At 41.9% G+C, this 19,487-nt stretch overlaps 2 protein-coding genes across 9 annotated transcripts in view; one reads left to right on the forward strand and one right to left on the reverse strand.

The window, feature by feature from the left end:
• The window catches only part of N4BP2L1 (NEDD4 binding protein 2 like 1), a 36,496-nt gene extending 23,347 nt beyond the window's left edge, over positions 1–13,149 (forward strand). For 4 of the 7 annotated variants that reach the window (XR_008746894.1, XR_008746893.1, XR_008746895.1 and 1 more), the window contains 3 exons: positions 3,717–3,841; positions 6,061–6,137; positions 8,101–8,161. Coding sequence is in view for 1 of the 7 variants with exons in the window: in XM_055802460.1 (XP_055658435.1) it covers positions 3,717–3,841; positions 4,677–4,765; positions 6,061–6,137; positions 8,101–8,329 (520 nt within the window). In the remaining 6 variants the exon portion in view is untranslated. Of the gene's footprint in view, positions 1–3,716; positions 3,842–4,676; positions 4,766–6,060; positions 6,138–8,100 lie in introns of those variants that run through there. The other 3 variants (XM_055802460.1, XM_005241165.4, XM_055802457.1) reach the window with 3 other exon arrangements.
• The window catches only part of BRCA2 (BRCA2 DNA repair associated), a 41,007-nt gene continuing 32,159 nt past the window's right edge, over positions 10,640–19,487 (reverse strand). For both annotated transcript variants that reach the window (XM_055802456.1, XM_005241174.3), the window contains exons 21-27: positions 16,124–16,245; positions 14,868–15,069; positions 14,444–14,610; positions 14,210–14,345; positions 13,284–13,540; positions 12,438–12,590; positions 10,640–11,386 (exon numbers count right to left, since the gene is read on the reverse strand). In XM_055802456.1, the coding sequence (XP_055658431.1) occupies positions 10,769–11,386; positions 12,438–12,590; positions 13,284–13,540; positions 14,210–14,345; positions 14,444–14,610; positions 14,868–15,069; positions 16,124–16,245 (1,655 nt within the window). In that variant the 3' untranslated portion in view covers positions 10,640–10,768. The remainder of the gene's footprint in view (positions 11,387–12,437; positions 12,591–13,283; positions 13,541–14,209; positions 14,346–14,443; positions 14,611–14,867; positions 15,070–16,123; positions 16,246–19,487) is intronic.

Consider the following 19,487-nt stretch of genomic DNA (forward strand, 5'->3'; position numbering starts at 1 on the left):
ATATTGCTAGTGATCATGGAGACTTCTCCCAAGCACTGTAATGCATCCAGCAAGTTGAAATCCTGAGTAATTATTTTTTGTCTGTATATACAGTTAAAATCTGAAATAATTGTTTGAAAGAAAGATGTTCTTTAGAAAAAAGGCAACCTTACTTAAAAATGGTATAGATTATGGGAACATATCTTCAGGTGAGTAGCACAGGAGACTCTAAGATCACCTGTCTGTTCACCAAGGCAGTTGTTACGATGCTGCTGTGGTGAAACAGACTCACAGCTCTGTTTTCAACAGAAAGACTCTCGTTTTTCATCACAGCAGCCATCACACATCTGACCAGGGTGGGAGATGGCAGGTGACTGTACGCCAACACTAGCCAAGCTGCCACATCGTCCGGCAGCACCCTTGCTACCCGGGCTGCCAGCGGGCAGAGAGTGAAGCTTGTGCCTCTGTGTGTTCCTTCGAGTTTCCAGAGGCTTCATCAGTTTCCAGGCCCTGCTGGTAGGCACGTGGAGGTTGCTGCTGTTTGGTCAGAGCTGAAGAGCAGAAGCACCTGCAAGTTTATTCTCCCCCCAGCTGTATCAGCCAATCTAATGAGACATGGTACCCGGCGTGGACATCTGCTTCGCCTTGCAGAAGGGTGAAATAGGGTTTGGGGAGATCTATTGCAGGCAGAGGAAGCCTCCCCCTTTCTCTTCTTACTTTCTTACCCTTTGTATCTTCTGAAACATCAGCAAGCTTTTCTTTAGCAAGATAGAGCATACTGCGTTTTGTATCTACCTACTGGGAGACAGAGTGCTGTAATACTGTGCGATTAAATGCCCCAAGCAGGCAAATTAATGCTGAACCTTTGACAGATGCTGCTTATCACAACGCAGCGCTTCAAGTTCAGTGGCTTTTTTTTAAAAAACGCAAACATTGCTCGTATGTACTCTTTGCTCTTGCAAAGAGATTTCATTTTTCTTTTCCTCCTTAGTATGCTTTACACTTACTGATCTAGTGGCAATGGGTAATTTTCTTTTTACAGTGCTGCTCAAAATTTATTAATTAATAAAACTGGTCACACCTCCTTCCATTTTGCATAGCTGGTGTATATTTTGCTAAAATACAGTTATTTTTATTGTGTGTAGCGGTTAGGAACCTGATGTGATTGTGTAAAAACTTTGTTCTAAGCCAACTTGTGGTCCTATGTGGATTGTAGAAGTCTTGATTTCTCAAGGAACATACTAAGGAGGTTTGGGCACCCTTTGAAATAATACAGGACAGAGGAAATAGGATTTTTGTCAGCTTCATGGGCAATGGGGGTCATAATGGTCATAAACTTTTGCGTCAGTTTGGTTGTTTTAGAAAGCTAGAAGTTAAAACCAGCAAAATAAGAAGAAGGTAAAACATCTTTTTCCCACTTAATGTTTTCTTACGTTACTGTTAGTTTGGTATGAACATAGCAAATGTGATGGTAATTCATAGTTCTTAGTATGTTTTGTGCTGTGTTTTTCCTCCTTGGAAGCATGAGTTTTATCTAATTACTGGTGATGGGACGATAGCAGACTGAGTTTATGGATAATCACATACTATTTAGATTGCTTAAGGGTTAACATCAAAGCTGTCATGGGACTGTGCATATTTGTGTTAAAAATTCGGTAAGGTATATATGCTAAGAAATGAATTTTTAAAATTTGCACTGGTTGAGAACATTTTTAAAAGAAGCAGTGAGCAAGGAAAAAAAGAATCTTGAGATCTTTTGTTAACATTGTACAATTTTATGTGCATATCAGTAGCTAAAGGGATGACATGTATTTTAGTGCAGCCAGTTTTTTAGAGAAGAGGTGGTGATGCAGATGGGTAAAGCAGTGTGAAAGGTGAGGCACTGAATCACAGTGAGCGCCGAGTGTATCATTTTCTCAGCCCAGGAGTAACCAGGTACTCCTTTAACATCAGGAGTAACATTAGGTACTCCCATGCTTTTCATGGTAAGGATTCTTGCCTGGGAACAAAATCAAAGCAAAAATAATTATTTGACTGTTTGCTATCAGTTTGCGACATGACTTTTGTTAGATTTTTTTGTCCAGCAGTAATTATGTGCATAAAACATCCTTTTGGAGCTAGAAGATAATGACACATAGGTTGTTAATGAGAGGTAACAGTGGTACAGCCCAGTCCCGGCCGGTCTGTCAGCAGTGAGTCTCTGCTCAGGGGCGGTTGCTACCACAAAATAATGTTAATTAATCAACAGATGGTAGAAGTTACAGCGGAGGCGGAGTGAAGTCAGAAGCTGACCTTTATTCAGCTAAACGCGACATGCAATCCTAGCAAAGAATTGCTGCTAGCAGGCAGATTAGGGTAAAACTGGTAAGTAAATGGTTAGCTAGAGATGACAGAATTAAGCCTTTTCTGCCTGTGTGTCTGTTTTTTTGCCGATATCCTAGAGGCACCTTTTCCCTTGCTGTTGCTCAATTAGATAAGACGTTGAGAAATAGTTGTTTGGCAGCTTATGGGGATGGAAGAGAAGTGTTTTATCAGGGAAGCTCCAGGGACTGGAGACCGTGTGATGTGAGATTGCAGGGTTTCTCGATTGGCCTTACTTTCCTTTCCAGAGACATTTTGGGCCTTAGGGAGACAGAGAGCAGTGAGATGATGCCGTGGGCTCTCCCTGACTTCTTGCAGAGACTCCATCCTCCCCCAGCGCTCCCTTGCCTGAAAAAAAAAACAATTCTGTCAATGTGTTACATGCAGATGGGAACACAAGGGGTTTTTTAATGCTCTCCGAGTACTGGTAGAGGAATGCTTCACATTTAAACCACCACATAAGCCAGCACTTCCACCTCCTGGCACCCACAGGCAGCTGGTCAGCGCGGCAGGACATGCAGCCCCCTCTGTGGGCAGCCCGGGTCTGAGGGAGCATCGCTGGGGGGGACACATCAGCGTGAGGGGAAGGGGAAATGGCCACGGCCACTGGCCACAGGGGACCGCTTCTATGGATCTGTTGCATTTGGGGCTGCCAGTCTAGGCAATTCTTACAAAATTTGGTTAGAAGCTGAAAATAATCATTACTCAAATCTACAAGAGAAGGATTAAGTAAAACAGGGACAAGTGAAAAGCAGGAAGAACTGTAGAACTGCTACAAATAATAAGAAATGTTGACTAATCATTCAGATATTTGTGAGTAAACATATATGATTAAAAAAAAAGTGCTATGGCTTCCTAGCCAAAAAAAAAAAAAAAAAAGAATAAGGCAAACTGATGGTAATACAAACCATCTTTTCAAAATGACATAATTGCTTCTCCTGGTTATTTTCACAAATCTCTCTGTAGTAAAACTCCCAAGGTCAAATTGTCTTTTAAGACAAATTTCATGGGATTAGCAGATTTGGGTGTTGGTTTTGTTGGTGGTGTTTTTTTGTTTTGTATTTAAAATCATACCCTCTTAAATAACTCAGAAAGGAAACTAATTATAGCAATATGATTAAAGATTCGTATGTTGGTAGTCCAGTGTAGATTGCTCTACCCAATTAAAGAAATCCAGGCCATGCCTTTAAGCTCCATTCCTTTCCTCCTGTGTGTCCATCTACTGATTACGTTGCTTTCAGATCCTTTAAGCTGGGATTCTTGAAATGAAGCACTGTGCGTATTTGCAGAGCATTCGTATGACTCTTGTTTTAATGGTCTCTGTTAAAGATGTGTCAGCATATACTAACCCTTCTTTCATCTTTTTTTCCCCCCAGACAGCTGAAACATGACTATCCCAGTGCTGTAGTTCTTAGTACTGATGACTTCTTTATCAAAAATGGTGTATACGTGTTTGAGCCTGACTTCCTCGAGGATGCACACAAGTGGAACCAAAAGAGAGGTGACTGAACTCAGTGCAGGGGTTTTGCAAAAGAGTTTTGCTTTTCAATCTGTCTTTAAACTTAGCCCCCAAAATAAAATACCTCAAAGTGGTGTCATACACCGCAGTTCATGGGCTACTGGTTAAAAAAATACATTTATCACATATAAAGTCTGATTTTATTTCTTCAGACTTGTAAGAGAGAGTGTTATAAATGAAAAAATGCTGATGATTGATTGATAGATGTTATTGTAGAAAGTAAAGCAGTGACTATGAGGTAGCACTGCTGAAGCTCGGTAACAGCAGGTGGCATGCAAATACCAGCCCAGCAGCGGCTCGCTACAGCTGTACGCACCGAGTCCTTCACACCCTAACTTCTGAGGTGTCTGTCCTGACTTGGAAGGGGTGTTACAGGGGAAGTTAGTGATAGCCAGGAGGAAAACTTGCAAACCTAATTATAAGTTTGAGGATGAAATAACCCAGGTCTCAATTTCAGAAAGAAAAATGTAACATGCTTTTGCGGCTGTGCTCCAAACTCATTTCTAGCAATGGCGAACATACTTTGAGATCGTGTAACCAGGCATCTTTTGCAAATAACTGTCATTTTTAGCTGTTGTACCGCTAAGTATGTTCTGTGAGAGCTTCAGGTCTTACTGCTGAGCACAGCCAGGAGCTGCATCGCTTCCTTTAGGACAGGACCAGCTGGGCACTGACCTCTGCTCCCCTTGGGAGATGCAAGTCTGGTGGGGAACCAAGTGTGCTAGCAGTGGGCAAAGAAAGGACGCTTTGGGGCTACTAGGGCCTGGCTCAGTCTCTTACCGAATACGTTAGCTTTACTCAATGTGTTACATTACAGCACGCAAAGCAATGAAGAATGGGAAAAGCCCGGTTATTATTGATAATACCAACATCCATGCTTGGGAAATGAAGCCGTATGTGATGATGGTAGGGAAAGCTCTGATTTATTGCTTTTATATGCTCAGCTATGACAATTACAAGGTGATCTGACTGAAATGGTACTTAGCATGGCTAAAAATAATTAATTCAATTTTCCCTTAGTTCTCTAATTATAGTTAAGGATGTTATTGTGATGAAGTAGGGGGGAAACGCACCAGTGTGGCTGTTTATCTAGTCAGCTGTGTAACTCAGTGAAGGAAAAATTACTTGGAAAGATCCAGCAGTCTTTGGACTTGCCCTATTAGTTCTTGGCCATGAAGATGCCATTCCCTTCCCCAGAAGTGACATGAACTGAACAGTTCCCAAACTGTTTGACGACAAATATCTCAAGCTACTTACAATTTTAGTTTACCATTTGTGAAAAATATACCATAAATAATTTTCGAAGATGCATTGCTATCTCTTGTCAGGAGTTCTGGTAGAGATGGCAATATTTTTGGTACAGTTGCATAATGTGGCCTGGCTGCTAACATTATACTCATGCTTCTGTTCCTGGGTTGTGGTCCTGTCAGTTAAGAAATTTGGTATTTCTTAATACCAAGTATTACTGATATATTAATATTTTCTAAGTATCACTTGTAGGGGAGCGCAGAAGAGGCAGGAGTTAATAGTGGTTCTGGGAAGCCCGGACATGTCACTCCAGCAGCCGTTGTGAATGCTTGTGGGTGACCAGGAAGCAAGTGAGAGAGCACAGCCAGAGATGGGCAAGATGTAAAAAAGTCAACAGATTTCCCTGCTTCCTTTTTGCTACATCAAAACAAAAGCAATCAATCATTGTATCGAATACATATACATGTATATTTGTGTGTGTATGTGTATATATATAGGGGTGTGTGTGCGTGTATGTATGTACACATACACATGCAAATACCCTTGCTTTACCTTGAAAAAAATCAAGGCCTGTAGACTCAGCGGCTGGAAATAGCATGACTGATGGATGTTGACTTCACACTCCCAGAAGCTCCCAAGTGGCATGGCCAACCTGCGGCTCTTGAACCATCGGTGATTTCCAGAGAGTTCCAGTGCCAGGGTGCCATTGCCATGATGGACTGGGGGCAATGCCGAGGCAAGTTTTGCTGGGAGACCCCAATCCTTTGATGCAGAAGGAAATGAACTATCTAGGACTCAGCCCAGCACCTTGATGGGTGCCATGGTTATCTTCCTCTTTCTGGCCCCTGGTACATATGATACATCTCTCAGCCACATAAAACCTCTGGGGGTCTGGAAGATTGGCTACTCCTGAGCTCAGCAGCCTGATGTCTAAAACTTCTGTGTCCTTTCAGGCACGTGAAAATCGGTATGAAGTTATATTCCAAGAACCAGATACACCCTGGAAGTTCAACGTTCAAGAACTGACAAGGTACCTCTTTTTCTCTTTGCTGTTGCAGACAGCTGCTCATTTATTGATGTGCTCTGAGAGAGGTCAGCTCTCTTCCTCTTCATATACCCTAAAAAGCGACGTAGTAAATGACAACAGGGGGATTGTCGTGGAAATTTCTATTACTCGTTACCTGGTCTGTAGTGAATTCAGCCCTGAAAGAGCCTGACCATGCTCAAACGAGTCAGACAGTAGAAAAAGCAACACCCCTGCATTTATATATACAAAATGCAGTATAAATATATATATATATTATACTTGCAATGTATTTATACTGCAATCTTCTTGGGGCAGGAACCCCGATTTTCATTCTGGATTTTCAGCATCACCCTCCACAGGCACAAAAGCGTGTCCAAGCACTACAGACAATATTCAGGCTCCTATTTGTAAGAAGATCTAATCATAACAAATAGCGTCTTGCTGTAGCATGGTGGGGCGCTACCTTAACTGTGGTCAAGAAATGGGATTCTAGAGGATCTTTCTAAAGATCTTAACGTGTGTATACAAAAGGGATACAGTGAATGTTTCAACTCTGCATAATGTGGTAGGATATACAGGCAGCCAAATACGGCTCTATGTATGCTAGTTCACTAAAAAAAAAAAAAAAACTAATGCAGGCTAACCAACCTGATGCAAAGCTCACTACCGTGAATAGTGTGCTCTACTAAATCCAGAAGCTAACATGTGCTAACTTCTTTGTTATTGCAAGAAAAGGGCATGGCTGCTTCATTCTCATTTATGTGTTTTCTGTCAGCTGGGAACTCTAGTACAAAATTAGCGCTGCTCCTGTTTGTGCGTGACAGAGACAAACGGCAGAGATCTGTGGCCCAGGGCGCTGGCAGCTCCAGGGGGAGGCAGGACTTGGCAGATGGCAGCCAGTGGCTTGGGGCTGAAGGCAGGTGAGGACACCAACAGCCTTAGCAGTCACTTGCAAGTGTCAGCTCTTGCTTTACCAGTACCAGCTGGGAGCCACTGGGGGGGCATCACTGCAGAGGCAGATTTTACTAGTAATCATTCATTATAGGCTGAGCTGCTCGGTAACTTGTAATTTGTTTTATTAATCATTTGAAACAAGACTGCTTTTTACAGTAGCACTGTCAAACTAATTCAAATACGCTCAGTTTGGAGCAGCTCTTCGGCAGATAGCTCGTGGACAGCTGAAGGTTGCTCCCGCTCTGGTTGTTCCACGTTGTGTCTCTCCCAGCCATACGGTTTGTGCTGGTTGCTGGGGTGCAAGCCTGTGGGTTCTAGATCACAAATTGTGCCTTACAGAGCTAAATGGCAAAGCCGAAGATACTGTTTGCAACCTCACAGACAGGCAGAAACTCCTAGTGGTCTTTGGAAAAACAGTTCCCACTGACGTCTTGAGAGACTGTGGCTGCTGCTGATCTGTCTGGAAAGCGCTGCATGTTTGCGCATCCTGTTCCCTCCCGCTCAGACTGGTCATTTACAGGTCTGCCCTGCAGCCTGAGTCACCTCAGGTATGATTTTTTCCCCACTTGTGCTTAGGCAAAGCAACAATTTTTCTGACCTCTAATACTTGTTGATTACGAGCCAGCATCTGGGCTATCTACAGCCCATGCCTGCGTTTCTCCAGATGCACAAAAGCTCACCCTGGGGCCAACAAGCCGTAAGCGCTAAACCCCAGCAGCACTCACGTAAAATAATACATGGGTCTTTGACGTAACACATTTCAAAGCATCTGTCTAACAACTTACGTCCTGGCTACCCATAAAACTACTTGCGTTATGTTCTTCAGCAGTCACAGTAATATTTTTAAGAAGTAGGTGAAAGTGAACAACAATTTGGCAAAAAGGGCTAGGAACAGATCAGCAGAGACATGAACCACTGCCCTGAACATACCAGGAACCTTAGCAAGCTTAAGATAACCTCTACTACATGGGCAGCTAAATACTTGTATTTTCTGTTAATGTTGACTTTACAGAAGAAACATTCATCATGTCCCTCGACAAAAGATACAGCAGATGAAAGAACAATATGAGCACAACGTTACCTTCCACAGCGTTCTGTGGTCTGAGAAACCAAGCAGAGATGAGAGAAGCTCCAGCGGACCAAATGCAGCTTGTGGCACGGGTGCCCATTCCAACGCCCCTGCAGCCTTCTCAAACAGAAGACCTCGTGCGGCACATACGAACACCACGCCATTTCACTGAAGATGTGGATTCCTCAGTGTGTTTTAATTATCAGGGTATAAAAGTTTCTAGGTTTACAATCTTTTTTCTAAATTGTTTTTATTCTTGTATTTTTCTACTACATTTCTAAATTACTTTTCTTAAAAATCTTTAAATGTCACCAGATTATGACCTCACAGCTCTACGCACCCAATCTGAGTGCTATCCCCAGTACAAGCTGTACCTGCTCTCACCCCTCTTCCTCCATGAAAATCTATCCAAGCTTACAGTGGCACTTACTGGATGTGCCATGTGCTTTTTGGTGGTTTTTTTTCCCTGCATCACACTTTGTCGCTAATAAGTAATGATAAATATTCCTAAATTCATTCTTTCTAACAGGCTTCTGGGCCAATTCCTTCTCCCGGCGGCTGTCCTTTACTGCTGTGGTAATACTTTGTATCTGGCTGTATAACCTTTCGTATCTTCCCACTCCATCTCGGCTAGAGCGCTTCTGCCGTGCTGGGAGAGGCAGAGTGAAGGGCACAGAAGGTAACTAACAGATTGTAGCGAGATTTGATGCTGGGCCCTGTCTACCTCTCTGCTGGCTGCATTCACGCAGGCCTTACCTCAGCTCTGTCACAGCCCAACAGCTTCTCCAGCCTGGAGGCAAAGCGCTTCAACACGCCAAACCGAGCCCTTTATCTTGCCCAGACATAGGAGTTCAACTGATCCCGAGATGAGGATCCTAAAAGGAAACATTAGTGTTAGGTAGGGCCTGTTCACTAAGCAGGAACGAGGCTGCAGGAGCAGCTCTGAATAGCAGAAGCACAAGGCAACTAGATACCCAGACTAACGCAGAACTACAAATGACAACTGAAGAAAGGAAGTAAAAAAAAAACAAAACACCACAACATTCTTGTACAGGGAGAAATGGACTTCCTCCACCACTAAGTGCCAAGAAGCCACTGACTGATGGATGAGTGAGAAAAGGAACTATCCTACAGTAGTTTTTATCTGTTCTTAAATTCTGCTGATTATATCCTCATCATGAAACATTCTTAAAACTCAGCATTTGTGATGACAGTTGTGGTTTTTTTAACAGTCTGGATTATTAGGCAGTGCTTATATGACAGGACAGTAGTGAGTTATTTTGCAGTAAGAAATGAAGACAGCTACACTGGATAGTAAGAAATACGGGCGTAACTGCTAAATTGCTAGGTGCACAGCAGAGAAGTGTAAGAGGTATAAAGCAATATAGCGTTTCTGGGCAAAAGCCAAGCTGTCTTCAGGACACAGCAAACCTATGACATGAATGGCATTTTCTACTCGAGCTGTGTTTAAAGACCCAGCACTGAAGCATTGCACAAAGGTTTACGGAAACATCAGCACACCTGTGTCAGCCCATTACAGTTCTCCAGTCCCATACCATGTCCAGCTTAGTGACACCACTTAGCGGAGCCACCCCCAGTTCAGCACTTGCTGAGTGAATGGCGCAGGACCCCCAAAGGTTGCCAAGTAGGAACCATTCAGGGCTGGGAAGCAGCAAGGCAAGGGGCAGCCTGACAACAAACTAAACCATGGAGTCGGCAGCCAGGCTAGCAGGACTGTTTCCCTCTCCAATGCAGAAACTCCAGTTCTGAGAAGTTTCACCTCTTGAAATTAATGAGAACAAAGTAATGAATTCAAGAACTAACTCACTCCCAGCAGAAAGATCTCATGATGAAATCAAAGAAAGATCTGATAATCTTGCATGATGCTGTGGCCTCATGTACTTCTTTAAGAAGGAGTAGCTCAGAAACACTGACCGAGGATCTATCGTTAATACCTTTGTATAGCATTTTGCTATGAATCAAATAATCACGGCTGTTCTCTAAACCTTTTAGCACTATAGAGGAATTTGAGAGGAAAGGTACAAGAACTGTGCCACAATTACCCAACAATGTTTCAGAACTAAAGTGATATTTTTGGTAACAGTAAACTTAGAGAATTGTTTATTTTGCCTTGTGCCACCTCTGACAGCCAAACACCTATACTGCTGCAGAGGGTAACGAAACAGATTGCTTTAGACCAGGGGCCCTCAAACTTTTTAACCAGGGGGCCGGCGCACAGATGCAGTGGCAGGCAGTCATCTGCGGCTGCTTGGTTTCCCCCCCAACCCCGGCGGGGGGGTTCTGTAAATACCGGGGGTCGGATTGAGGACCCCTGCTTTAGACTGAAACAAAGATCCTGCTGGAATTTAAGAATACAACAGAATCAGAGCAATGCCTCACAAAACGTCATCAAACCTTCAGCCAGACTGATGCTATTGTACGATACATGTTTTTGAGAAATGTCTAATTACCCAACTCCAAATTATTTTGCAGATGAAATGTCATTTAATGAGTCTTTGGTTTTGTAATAGAGCATTATTCAATACAATCAGGACTTAATGTACAAAGTGTAAAAATAATTTGAAATATATACAATACTGTACAAGCGCATTTAGTAGCGTTTTCGGAGGTTTTGTCTTTGTAGTGTTCTGTGGGCAGGTAACGAGTCCTCACATTCCTTTTTGTTCTTCTGAAGATTCTCAGCTACTTCAGTCCTGCTTATTGCTTCCCCGGTAGAACTGTTGTGGGGTGAAGGATCATCAGATAAATCAGGAACTATTGTATTGCTGTTTTCATTTACATAAGCAATCTTCTTTTCTTCTGGTAAATTATTCATGAGTGCTTGTGTATTAATCATTGCAAGTTCTTCATCAGCAACCAGGTCGTTCTCAGGAAGACGGACAGTTTCTCTCAATTTTCTACAGGGTGTGACGTGACCAACATTCTGATTTGTTTCTTTTGATGACTTGCTATGCTGTAAACCCAAACTTCGGGGTGGCTGAAACGCTTTTTTTAAAGATGGAGAAATTATTGAACACATTGGTGTCAGTGGTGGAGGCGCAGGTATGCAACTGAGGAAGTCCATCGCTTTTCGCTTTTTGCTGGTTTTGGGATGGTCTTCATTAGTTGTGACAGATGGAGTTTTTGCTGACCCTTGTGTGACAAGTTTCATATTTGATGTTCTAGCTGACAAAGGGCTCTGATGCTTTATTTCAATTTTAGAGGAGATCTAGTTAAAAAGAGATAGGTTTTATGTTGAATAATGTCCAGATTATTTCATTAGCTTCTTCAATTACTTTCACAAAACGGGGGGGGGGGGGGGCGGGACCTGATATAAAAATGTTACGTCATCTTTCATGACCAACTTTAGTTTGTTATCTCCTGACTGTGACTAGTATTATGCTTGATAAGCCACTGTTTACACGTACATTAAGACAGTACATTTACATTCTGTTTCTGAGATCTAAGCTAGATGTATAGGGATTTTTCTGTGCCAGATGGTAAGTAGTCAAAGCATTCATAAAAACAAGTTAAGTCTACTACTGCATTGGGTATGTCCCCAACAGGTTGTTAAACAGGGAAAAACAAGGGAAAAAAATGCAGAGAAAAGGGATAGCGTATAGACTGAAAAACATAACAATGCACACAAGATGGGTGCTGCACAGCAAATCATTCAAATGTACTTAACTTGAGAATACCTTTAACGTCTCATTTATCTTGGTTAATACATTTAACCAACAGATACAAACCAAACCTTTAGAATTAAACATTAGCACCCTCTCTGACATGGAAAAAGATGCCTTATAAGGTTAAATTTAGTCCCCAGGCACTGATGTCACATCAGGGTATTTCCACCTCCCTCACAGCTAGTGGCAAGAAAAATTTGTTCTGACTGCACTCAGTACTCCACATCAGCAACAACCTGCTGCCAGCAACCTTCATGGGAAACTGGAGTACCATTTCACTGAACTTTTGTCAAGACTGCTACAAAATGTTTACATTTACAAAACAATACCTCTTCCCTTTTAAATCCTGGAAATAGTAAACATTAGCTAGGAAAAGACGACCAGGAGGTAAATTCTGTAACCAAAGGCAGGAACTGCAGAGTGCAGTCAAAGAAAAATCTACGGTTCAAGGTTTTCCCTGCATTGCCCTGAAGAGAATGAAAGGAGTAGACCGAGAAGTGAGACCACTCACCACAGCTATCACTGGAAAACTTGCTTGTGTCCTTACCGTATGTACTGGCAGTATAAACACCATATTCATTAACAGAAACTTACCAAACTTTTATTCTCTGCATAAAGACCTGAGTTGCAGGAAGGAGAGGGGCGTTCCAAGTCACATCTTTTAGTTAAACTCTGTGTAAGCGAGACATTTCTTTGTAGCAAATTCATCATTTTACTTTCTGCATCAGAGCAAAAGGAGGCCACGTTCTGTAAAGGAGGACGGTGCACAAAGCAGAATAGTTGTTTTTCAAATTGTGTAAGTACTATATACTCACAAAAAAGTATTTGGAATTTTGTTTTCTCATGATAATCCCACTAGATGTTTCTTTTATATCAAACCAACAACTTAGAAGAATGCTGCACTTTCCATGGAGGGAAATATCATACCTTCCTTTTATCAACAAGAAAAAAAAAATCCCCTTTGTATCTAAACTCATTTATCACTAAGAAGTGGGAATACATAACCAGGACCTGCTATTTAGCACAGTTAGAAAACTGAAATAATAAATAAATGAAATCAACAATCTGATACTGAGCAAGATGATAAATTTGAACTTTTAGAAGGCTAGAGCCAAACTGGCCATGACAGATCCCCCGTTGACAGGCACCATACTTTTTTGCTAGCCAGAAAGTATTCCGTGGCACATCCTAAAGATAGTGCTGACTGAGCTGAATTTAAAAATAAAATAAAAAAGACGTTCAATAGGTGATACGTAGAATCCTCCATGAAAAGTGCATTAACACCTTATTCCATACCTCCCAGAAACCCCCCCCCCTCAAATTCAACATTATGTGCGTTACTTGTTTTAAAGATTTATTATTACTAATGGACTTTTTGGTGAAAAATGTAACACAGCAGTAATTAAAATTAATCATTAAACTAAAAGTCTACAGATTTACCTCTATTGTACTTCTCAGTTCATTAACCTTCTCTTGAAGGTAGTTTTCCTTTGGACTGGCTGAGAATACAGAAAGCTCTCCAGCCACCAGCACAGGGATTTCTGATCTGAATTCAGATTGCCACTGAAGGTTGCTTACAGAAAGGAACGAACAGCGGACAACTAGATCTTCAATAGCGAAGTGTCTGAGGTCTGTCCGGATCTTTACTGCCACTAAATTATAGCTTTCATCAGATAAGTACACCATAGTAGTAAAACCTAAAAGCAAGAAAAAAAAGCCTGAATTAAACCCTTGAATCTTTTAAGTAAAGGTTGAATACTGCAATTTGTATCTATAAAAAAAAGAGTCACGTGCATCTTGGAAGCAAATTGATAATGTAACATGGCAGCCTATCTGCACAGTAACAGATGTCTCACACTTCATTCATACTCTACATACATATTCTAATCTCCCTAGTGATTACAGAAAACAACTCAAAGTCTGTATTCCAGTGCTTAAAAAAATAATACTTCTATGGTGCTATTCATTTTTATTCAGAAGATTATCCACCTGTTCCTAACCCTGAGCTCCAGTACCTGCGTTCCACTCATTCCATGACACTGCACACGACAGGGAGCTCACATACACGCATGCTAGTACTGCAGATGTCAGAACTTGGATCCACCACTCCTGGGGGCGCAGGGGCAGGGAGAGAAAGAAAAGCTTCTCAAGCTTCCATTCTCCCTTACTAAATTCTTCCTGAGCTAATAAGCACAGACAATTTTTCTTTAGGAAAACAGAATTATCTGCCAGCATGTCACGGTGATGGGCTAATTAGCAGGTTTTCACAGGCCTGAGACGCAGGTAAAACAGCAAGATAATTTTGACTTTTAAAATAAAGTTACTGTCTATTCAGTGGGAGGACATGAACATGGTCCACAACATACCTGTTCTGCTAACAGAAACTACAACTCCAACTAAATCAACTTCAGCACATGGTGGCTGAAAAGAAGGATCTGACAAACTGGTGAATTTTAGAGCATTTCTCGGAAAGAAAACCTGTAGCAGCATCTCCTGTGATACCTGAAGAAACACAAGATTTTTTAAGTATTTATAACACACTTACAGATGTGACTGTGATACATTCTAATGATACATCTTTATGCACTTAAAGCACTTACTGGTAGTTGTAGATACTGAGTTTTCTTTGTTGCTGATAATTGTATGTTAGCTGAATCTGATCTTCCTTTGGACTGTGATGTTGACAGCTGGTAGATTCTGTACCGACTGCCTTCCTTTAACAAGGAACAGACATCCAGCAGTGGACGCCAGATAGTCAGGATCACTCCTAACAATGTAAGATTAAGATATATTAGCTACACAATACTAATTTGGAGGCTTTTGAACAAAATAAAAACTGTGTTTAAAACAGAACAACCACCCGCAGCACTCCCTCCCACCCAAAAGTGCTAAACCAAAACCCAAATGAAACTGGAAACATTAACATGCAAGCTGGAATACTGCTGGGAAACTTCAAATCTACCTGCTGTGCTGGCCAGTTACCATGTTTAGATACAAGTTATTTATAATTTCCCAAGTGCTAACCTTTATGTTTTTCTTGTTTTCTGTAGTCTACCACACATAATTTCCACACAGCAGACACATCTCTTTTAGAACCACCATTTTCTTCCTGTTCTGCTGACTCTAAAGCCTTCTTGAATTCTTCCTGTATCTGAGTTTGCTTTTTATCATTCATCAACTGCCTGTAAGCATTCAAAGTTTTTAACTGGTCTTCACTGAGATATCCCTGTAACCAAAAGAAAATGTATTTAGTATCTTTTTTATTAATGAAAAAAATCCTGTCAAGATTTTTTGATAACCTCTTTCTTAAGTGTTGATCTGTTATGAGCAATTCAACTCATTCACTACTAAGACTTGAAATTCAAGTTAACACAACAGGAGTCACCAGTCTTGACTGGTACTCAGCTGGTGCTTTACTGTTTAAGTATTATGTTGTACTGTTCTTATGTGATAACTAGTGAGAAACCTGCTTAAGAGTGCATAAACTAATATTAATATTTAATATAACAGACATGCTTGCCTGTTTCATAAGAAAGAAGAAATATTAGGAAAAAAAATCTGTAAGAAGAGAAGGGTTGCACCTCTCAGCAGGCTGCTACCTCTAAGCTGACACAGCCATTTACATCAAAATGCATCTGGAGTGTTACCTTTCTGACCGAGCCTTCAAGATCCAGATGCCTTACATGTAGCAACATAGATATGCATAACATTTTATCAAATAAAGTCACGGATTGTATGGCTTTGTGACAGTCAAGGACCCCGACTTGCAAAAGGCGAAGCAGGTATTTCATTTTTAACAAGTGGCAGGGACTAATCACCTGCATCTTTATTAACAAAGGCATAAATACTTCAAAGTTGTCATTGAACTGGAACAGGGAAAGCAGAGAACAATGACAATATAATCAAACACTTCAGTCAACAGCATGCAAGAACAGGTATGTGAAACAAGGCTTACGAGGTGCATTCAGCTTTCATATGTGCAAGGCAAAGCAAGGTAATACAATTACAAGGAACAGTTAACTTTTAGTTGTGCTATATTCTGGATTTTTTTATAAAAAACAGCATTCTCTTTTGCAGTCTGAGCTATTATTAAACTATTTCAACAAGCCTTCATTAACATATTTTGAAAAATTTTTCATCTTAATTCATTTAGCAGCAAGCATGCTGTAAAAACCTGAAAAGGCAGCAAAAATAGTAATTTAACAGTTTTAGCAGAAGGCACTAAATTGTAAATTATTCCACGAGCCTTTCCAAATTAGCCCAGTAGGATCTACAGTTACCTCCATATAACCAGGATCAGATGCATTCTGAATTGCTTCAAAGAGTTCCGCACCATCTTGCAAATTACGGATTTGCTGTCTTGTGACTATGCGCGATCTTGGTGTTATCCTGCTAGTTCTCTCTGTTAAAAAAAAGCCCTTATGTTCAGTACAGCTAATACTTTAAAAGTGAAAGAAGAAATAATTATGTAAGAGGTATGGTAGTACTTGAGCTTTGCTGGAATAAAAATACAAAACAATTCTGTATAGGAACAGATATATGTGTGTACATATATTAGAAAAATACAAGCAGGAAAAAAAAATAAATCTCATTCATTTAAATACAGCATAGATCAGAGTATTATACAAACTTGGGGGAAGCCGGTATCAGTGTCTGCACCTGGGAGAGAGTGGGAGACTTGACAGGCTGCCAGGAAACTTCATCAATACTTGACCATATTTTCTGCATGTCTGTCACTTCCTCTTCCTCTCATACAGCAGAAAAGTCTCAAAGATACCAAGACCTGGGACAACAGGTGACCACAGGCCTGCACATGAAGCCTCCTTAGTCACCAGCTAAAAGCAGAGTTAACTTTGTCACATAAACTTTACCCTTTTCTTACATGAATCATTCTGCTGCTAGCATTCCAATGAGTTCCTTCAGCATAACAGACTTCAGCATCGACAAGTTTACAGTCAAATATGAAACAACTCAAAGAGGTGACTGATATGTGGAAGTTCAAGTTCCTACCAGTGAAATGAAGCATTATAAAGCGATCTCCGATTTCAACTAAGAATTCAGCGGTGGTGTGGTTTTTTTGTGTGTGTGTTTTTTGGTTTGGGTTTGTTGTTGGGGGTTTTTTTTGTTTGGTTTTTTTTTTTTTGTTGTTTTTTTTTTTTAGAGTATAGCTTTAATTGTCTTTTCCTTGCAATTCATGAGCAACTCCAGATTCTGAGAAAGCAATTAGAGAACGTCCCAGCATTACAGATCACCACGAGAAACATTTATGGAAAGGGAGACCTATCTGGGTTGTAGATATGACCCTGAGAAATCTGAACGGCACAAGCTACCATTAGTGTGGAATCCTACCTGTTCCTGGGGAAAAAAAAAAATCCAACCAAAACACCCAACCAAAACAAACAAAAACTTAATCACAAAAAACAGACCACAATATCAAGGCATGCCATCAAGGAATCCATAATCAGCGTGGCAAGAATCCTGACATCCTTCCTCGTTGCAGTTAGCTGAATCCAACCAAAGGGGAACCAAACATGACTGGTGCAGCGGTGAGCTTCGTGAAGCTGTAGCACAGCAGTCAGCTGTGGCGCTTACAGCAACAGCAGACCAGAAACTACTGCTCAAAATCACTGGCAGAGGTGTAGAGTGTCAGCCCATTACAGAATCAAGAAAGTGGTTGAAGTTGGAGGGGACCTCTGGAGATCATCTTGGCAAATCCCCCTGCTCAAGCAGGGTCACCTACAGCCAGCTGCCCGAGACTGTGCAGCGAGCTTTTGAGTATCACCAAGGATGGAGATTTCACAGCCTTTCTAGGCAACACTGTTGATCATTTGCACAGAGAAAAAGGGTTTCCTGATGCCCAGAGGAAACCTTCAGTGTTTCAGTTTGTACCCAGCTGCCTCTGGTCCCATCACGGGGCACCACTGAGAAAAGCCTGGCTCCATCTTCTTTGCACCCTCCGTTCACGTATTAATGTACGTTGATCAGATTCCCCTTGAGCATTCCCTTCTCCAGGCTGAACAGTCCTAACTATCAGCATGTCCTTGTATGGCAGATGCTCCAATCCCTTGAACATCTTCACGGCCCTTTATTAGACTCTCCAGTATGTCCACGTCTCCCTTGTCCCAAGGGGCCCAGAACTGGACACAGTACCCCACACGTGGCCTTACCAGTGTTAAACAGAGGGGAAGCATCACCTCCTTAGACCTTCTGGCAACACTCAACCTGCCCATCAGGAACCCCAGGGCCTTTTCTGCAAAGCTGTTTTCCAGCTGGGCAGCCCCAGCCACAGACTGGTGCGTGGGACTGTTCCTCCCCAGGTGCAAGATTTGCACTTCCCTTCATTGAACTTCGCAAGGTTCTTTGTCAGCCCTTTTCCCCAGCCTGATGAGGTCCCTATGGATGGAGGTACACCACCTTGTGTATCAGTCACTCATCCCAATTTTGTATCACAAGCAAACTTGCTGAGAGCACACTCTGCCCCATCATCCAGACCACTGATGATGACATTAAAACGGGACTGGACCCAGTGTTGGACCCTGGAGTACACTGGTAGTTACTAGCCTCCAAATAGACTTTGTGCCACTGATCACCACTCCCTGGGCCCAACTGTTCAGCCAATTTTCAATCCACCTGACTGTCTGCTTCGTCAGCTTCTCTATGAGGACTTTAAGGGAGACAGTGTCAAAAGCCTTACTGAAGCCAAGACAGACAATTACGCACTGCTCTTGCCTCATCTACCCAAGCCAGTAATTTCATCACAGAAGGTTGTCAGACTGGTCAAATATGACTGCCCTTTGGTGAATCCCTGCTGACTACTCCCAATGATGTTCTTGTCCTTCATGTGCCTGGAAATGGTTTTCAGGGTTAGTTGTTCCACCACCTTCTCAGTGATCGAGGGAAGGCTGACTGGCCTTAGCTCTCTGGGTCCTCCTTCCTGTCCTTTTTGAAAACAGGAGACATATTTACTGTCCCCCAGTCTTCAGGCACCTCTACCAATCAGCACGATCATTCAAAGAGGATGCAAAACCACCTCACAAAGACACTAGCCAGCTCCTTCGGCACTTGTGAGTTCATCCTGTCACCGACCATGGACTTATGTATGTCCAGGTTGCGTAAGTTTCCTCTAACTTGATCCTTTTCCACCAAGGGTATGTCTTCCCTGCTCCAGACTTTTCCCTGATCTCCAGGGCCTGCGATTGCTGAAGGTTGGTATTGCTAGTTAAGGCTGAGGTGAAAGAGGCACACAGTAATAACTCTGCCCTCTCCATGTCCTGTGCCACCAGGGTCCCTGTCCCATTTAGCAGCTCCACTGCCATCAGTATCTCCACTGTCCCGCAATGCCTGTGAGGAAAGATGCTCAGTCTTGGTGTTCAGGTCTACCAAGACACATCCTAATCTGTGCCCACCTCTGCGTGAAATATTAGTGTCAGGTCTTTGAAGAGAACGGAATTAACAATTCTACAATTCTGCAGCACTTCCTTCAGCATCATCTCAACTGTAATTTTTTAGTAGCTTGACTACCAACACATTCAGGAAGTTTCCTGGATAGTTGTAAAGCCAAACATGCAAGTATGTAACTGTTTTGTACTGAACGGCCTTGATACATGCAAAGTAAAAAGCCTAAAAGAATACAACACAAAACCA

Source organism: Falco peregrinus, chromosome 4 (genome assembly GCF_023634155.1).
Source record: "Falco peregrinus isolate bFalPer1 chromosome 4, bFalPer1.pri, whole genome shotgun sequence".
In the NCBI taxonomy this organism is placed as follows: domain Eukaryota; kingdom Metazoa; phylum Chordata; class Aves; order Falconiformes; family Falconidae; genus Falco; species Falco peregrinus.